The 5,432-nt window shown below is 35.5% G+C and overlaps 2 protein-coding genes across 2 annotated transcripts in view; one reads left to right on the top strand and one right to left on the bottom strand.

Moving 5' to 3' along the window:
• The first annotated feature begins 26 nt into the window (after positions 1–26).
• LOC108973021 lies at positions 27–1,889 on the top strand. Its single transcript, XM_018940009.1, has 4 exons — positions 27–708; positions 786–1,058; positions 1,136–1,508; positions 1,582–1,889. Exons 1-4 carry the CDS (start codon positions 685–687, stop codon positions 1,887–1,889), a joined length of 978 nt encoding a protein of 325 aa, XP_018795554.1. The 5' UTR covers positions 27–684.
• A 785-nt stretch (positions 1,890–2,674) lies between these two features.
• The window catches only part of LOC108973038, a 4,404-nt gene continuing 1,646 nt past the window's right edge, over positions 2,675–5,432 (bottom strand). The window contains exons 2-3 of the mRNA XM_018940031.1: positions 2,834–3,046; positions 2,675–2,772 (exon numbers count right to left, since the gene is read on the bottom strand). Coding sequence (XP_018795576.1) covers positions 2,704–2,772; positions 2,834–3,046 — 282 coding nt within the window. The 3' untranslated portion in view covers positions 2,675–2,703. The remainder of the gene's footprint in view (positions 2,773–2,833; positions 3,047–5,432) is intronic.

The raw sequence follows: 5,432 nt of genomic DNA, 5'->3' as shown, positions 1-5,432 counted from the left end.
GATTGACCTGTCTGTTGTTGAAGTAAAGGAGGAGGAGCTGGTAACAAAATTTCTGTCAAAAGATTGTTGTAATAATAAATGTCATACACTGATACCACGGGAAATGATCGAGAGTACGCGGAACAATTGTTTAGAGATGTCGAAAAATGAACTTGATTTAGTGATACTAAGTCACATCGAAGCTGGAATTATAAGTAACGAAAAGCTAGAAAGTGTATACGCAAAGCTTGCTGTGCGGAAGAAATATAGACTGAGACGGGACACAGAAGTTATGAGGCATAAAATTACATTTACCTTCTACAGAGTACCTGTTTGTCGTTCGTTTCTCCTTTTTGTACATGCGTGTGGGAAGAAGCGTTACGAACACTTAGTACGTCATTTTACCGCACAGGGTGTAACAGTGCACCAACACGGACTGTCAAATAAACCGAGTACGCATTCAAAGTCATTTAAACCGGCTGACATCGAAAAGCTGTTAAATTCATCGAGTCTATAGCCGATTTAATGGCTCTTCCACTGCCCGGACGACTCCCAAAATTTAAGGATTTTCGGATAATGAAACTGCCATCCAGCGAGACGAAGTCCTCAATTTAACGAAAATATATTTCTTCACTCAGTGATGACGAATTGATGATGAGATATGGTCCAAAGACATACCCTACATTACAGTTATGAAACCAGCGGATGATCTCTGCGATGTCTGCCGTGGTAAGTAGCTCATTATTTGCTCATTTTATAGTTGTATCAAACGTTGAGAATAAATTCAGTATTTTTTCTTTTAATAGGAAACGCAATATCGATTGCGCAAAGGTATTACTGACATTGAACGCGAACAGAAGCTTAATCAATTTCTTGATCACCTCCACCGGAGCCGAAATCAACGAGAATATTATCAAAGTTGGTGCAGAAATATTGACCCTACAGCAGTCGATCTGTCATTTGGTTTTGCCCAAACCGTTCACTACCCGGTCAGTCCACAACAACCTGGTACAGCATACTTCAAAGCAACCAAGAGGTGCGGAGTCTTCGGAATTACACACGAAAAACAAAAAGTTCAGGTTAGAATTTCAAACTGAATCATACGAACTCAAATTGCTCGCCATTACAGGATCTTACTTATAATTTTTTTTTACAGTACAATTACATGCCAGACGAAAAATATGACGTTGGTAAAGGACCGAACTGTGTTGTGAGCATCCTGCATTATCACCTGGAAACCTACTATAAAGACATTGAAACACTTGTTCTTTTCTGTGACAATTGTGTTGGGCAGAATAAGAATAACACTGTGCTATCATATCTGCAATGGCGTTTGGCTCGGGGTCTTAACAAAACTATTTTATTCAATTTTCTACTTACAGGGCACACTAAGTTCGCGCCTGATCGTTACTTCGGTATTTTCAAAAGTAAGTATGCTGTCAGTCGCAGTATGCAGATTTACTACAGTGTGTCGAGGCATCATCACCTGGGGGTTATAATAAAGATGTATCGCCTGAAAAAGTCGTCTGGTATGAATGGGAAGCTATTTTAAACCACTGTACAAGTCACTTGTTGGAATAACGCAATTCCATCAATTCGCAGACAGTGAAGAAGTGCAGTCCTCTAAGCTTCTATTAAAACCTATCGAACCTGAAATGCCGAAAGATATACAACCAGCCGGTTTATCTTTGGAACGTCAGTGGTACATCTATCACAATCTTCGCAGCTTAATTTCGAATATATGTAAAGTAGATATTGTGGCTCCATTGCCGAAAGATTTGCCATCGAAGAAACGCAAGGCAAAAGCTAGTGAAGATGTTCTCAAACCAGACGAGGAAGCAGGCCCATCTTCCTCAGGATCAACACGTAAAAAGAACTCAAGGAAAACGACAACAAAGAAAAATACATAAACTACTCAGCATTATTATTTTTGGCCCATAATACGTTTTTCTAGGGTATAATCATATCTTTATAGCTTATAATTCAATGTATTTTGTTCATTACAAAAAAATTATATTTTTTCGTATTTTTACTCTTCTTTCTCTACATTTTTATGGAGCTTTCAAACAAGTTATGACTTTTGGGATTCTATCACTTGAAAAAGCATCTCATTTTCCATCCGAATCAACTAAAGTGAAAATTGATTTTTTGACACCTAAGCCCCCTTTCCGTAGACCAGGTCACATATACGTTTATTGCACAACTAGATGGGTGATAGGGTTGTGAATAGTACGTTCAGTAAGCCGATTAAGTTGAAGGAAGCGCTCGAAATACATTCTTTACAGATCGTGAATTTTCGTAATGAAGTTAAAAGATTTCTAAACATTATTCAGGCGTAAGTCAGTCAATGATGAAATGCCAAACAATACTGAACAAAAATAACATATCAGCTTGACACGGCTCATGCGTGATCTGTCAAAGAAAGACTATTAAAAAACCTACATCTACTTGGATCACCCGTTATTATATTTTGTTATACATAATATATATTATATTATACATAAATATTTCTATATCAGAAGTTTTAGTGTAGTTTCGAAAAAAAAAAATATTGTAAATAAGTTTCAAATATTACCAGTCTAACATTTTAATACTAGTCACGCCCTTAATTCAATTCCATAAAATATATGAAAAACTATATCTATTTACTTGGACCACAATCCAGAAAAAAATTTGTTTTAGTGTTTAGTCGAATTCGAATTACTTTATTAAAAATATAGATATTTATTGGTTGTTGGGACAATATTTTGTTTTGGTTTTACCTCGTTTCATACTCGCTCTCTTATGGCTTTGCTGTAAATAATAAAAACCGTGAAGTCAAAGTGATGAATCGATAAATGTCAAAGCAACCCACGGATATTTTATTTTTTTGTCTATTTTCGTAAGCCAATTTCAATAAATGAATGTCCAGAATTTCAATCCTCTTAATTTGTATAAATGCTGCCACCGAAGCCACGAAAACTAGGCAATAGCTGGTAATAGCACAAATACTACAAAGAGTGATGTGCTTGTTTTTCCAAAATTGCTTATTGAAATAAATTATCCATATTCCAAAGAATCCTGTGACCTGCAAAATAAACAATTTTGTTAAATTACAGCACGAGTGACTGAATTCTGATATATAGTACATGAAATAGTCATATTCAATTAGTAATTCAATTAAATTTAATGTAAAATATTGATGGAAAATCTCTCGTTTGATTTCACTTCGTTTCAGCAAAGAATTTCAGATGTTAATTCGAACCATTAAACCTTTCGTAGACAATTCATGTGGTACCCAAACATCGGGCTTCTTTTTGTAGCCAGCCTTTTTAACTCTCATTTTGACGGATACTTGGATAGTCATATAGAGTACCAATGGGCCAGGCTGCACCCAAAAGCAAACCTAACATCATTTTGGAGAAACTTTAATTTTTTTATTTCAAATAACATTTTAAAAACTCAAATAAAGTATTCACGGAAAGCAAGTAAAAGATGGAAAATAGAATTAATTTTCCTTTATGCACTTAAAGCATTTGTAATAACATTTTGAATGTTGTTGACATACAGCATCTGCGCACTCTTGGCAAAAGAACCTTGCTTTACGACGATGTTTGTCTTGAGCATGGCATAAGCTGCAGTTGCTTTTCTTATCTAAAGTCTCACTTTTGGTATCTGTTAGCGTATTTGGTTGTTTCTGTAAAATAAATTTTATAATGTGTTTGCCCTATATATATAACATTACTGAATACATACCTCAAATTTTTCCAAAATATCTTCAATTGCGGAACGGCAAACGGAATGCTTTATTACATGTATATTGTTACGACTCGACTCGATTTGCGGATGAGCTAATATTTCGGACAAATCATATAAAAACTTTCTACGAGCGTCTGATTTAGTGTAATTGTTATTTCCTTTGCATATAATAAAACTGCCTAATGCCATTACATCAACAATAATATAAAAAATGCAGGAGTCCATCTCTTAGTTTTTCTTTTGGTAGTGTAATGCGTTAGCATTTGGTCCATGTGTCTTTATTTTTGTTCTAATGCATTATTGCTGGTTTTCGCTTGACGCCTTCAACTTCCTTATCGTAATGTACCGTGGACAGTAATATTACCGCCTTGTTTTTCTTAGGAACATATGAACAAATGGCTACGTTGTCTTGATAAAATCCAAACTCAGATGAAAGAACTGCCCTATTCTTGTTTTTCTTCATTTCAGGTGGGATACATGCTTTATTGCTTCGAAGGGTTCCAACGAAGGACAGCCCCAAGCTTATTAGCCGCTTACATAAATTTAAAGTGGAAAAAAAGTTGTCAGCTACTATTGTGCGCCCAGAATTTGAATATTTTGAAACCAAACGTATAAGCTCATTTTCCCCTTGGTTCTTTGCTCTCCCTTCGTTGGGTTCTTTTCCGGTATAGATATTTCCACTCAAAAGATAATGAGTTTTTGCGTCACAAGCCCATCATATATGTACTGAGTAAATTTCGGAAAAAGTTGTTCGTCAACAGTTATATCGGTATATGGACGAAAATCCTTCTGGAGATTTGCATTTAGAAAGTTCCAAATATATCGTATAGGTGCCGCTTTATCTGTTTCTAAGCGGAAAGGTCTAGTGCGGCCGTCATCAAATCGTATATAACGGGATATGGTCAAAAGCCGATAGTAAGACATCGTTGCTCTGAAAATTGACAATTGGTTTGTTTTCCATAAAACTGACGCAGCCTGACTATTGTTATTGCAGACTCCTGCTGCTATAAGAATGCCTAGAAAACCTCTGAGCTCCGTTTCTGTAAAGTCTTGCCATTCTTTCAATTTGTTGAGATTCTTAAAGTTCCATTCATTGGAACGGCACTTTTATTCAATAAATACACACCTTCACAGAATACCACCGATTATTCTTTACTTGAATGTGAATGTGAAATATATCATCTAGGATATCATGAAGTATTGAAACATAAACGTGTGTACTAGTATATGAAATAGTGATTTAAAGTTCAAAAAAGTCTGGCTGGACCCATCAGTACAAATGAGGGTTAAATGGTTCAAAACTGTTTGATGATGAACGTTAAGTTCCTTAGCATTGTCATAGCTGCTTATGTGATGGTCCTGATCAATCTTTTCCATAATTCCATGGACTTTTTCAAAAAGATATCGATGAGAGCGAGGTGCATCTTTCATATCGAAACTTCCTGAATGGAAGCGAGCGAATTTTGTTGTGCTACACGAACTGATACAGCATCGTCTCCAATATCATTGGTGGCTTGCAACAAATTCTTCCCTTTTTTTATAAAAAAATTTCAAAATATATCTAATTTCTTTATTATTTCCACTCATTTTAGAATAGCTGTGACTCTTTTTCAAACTTCCCCGAATTTAATTTTTTTCTATTAAATCAAGCATAAAATCTCACCTTTCCAACGCTATATCGTATAAGACTACGTAATTAGTGGCACTGGAGATAT

Source organism: Bactrocera latifrons, unplaced genomic scaffold (genome assembly GCF_001853355.1).
Source record: "Bactrocera latifrons isolate USDA-ARS-PBARC rearing strain unplaced genomic scaffold, ASM185335v1 scaffold_45, whole genome shotgun sequence".
Classification (NCBI taxonomy): Eukaryota; Metazoa; Arthropoda; class Insecta; order Diptera; family Tephritidae; genus Bactrocera; species Bactrocera latifrons.
The sequence above is the reverse complement of the archived record's forward strand: the minus strand, read 5'-3'. Positions and strand labels throughout refer to the sequence as shown.

Excerpts from the sequence above, each read along its gene's own strand:
- LOC108973021 (XM_018940009.1), top strand. The coding sequence starts at position 685 with ATGATCTCTGCGATGTCTGCCGTG. Across the intron at positions 709-785 it reads TCTCTGCGATGTCTGCCGTG|GAAACGCAATATCGATTGCG; the intron begins GTAAGTAGCTCA and ends TTCTTTTAATAG. Across the intron at positions 1,509-1,581 it reads TCGCCTGAAAAAGTCGTCTG|ACAGTGAAGAAGTGCAGTCC; the intron begins GTATGAATGGGA and ends ATCAATTCGCAG.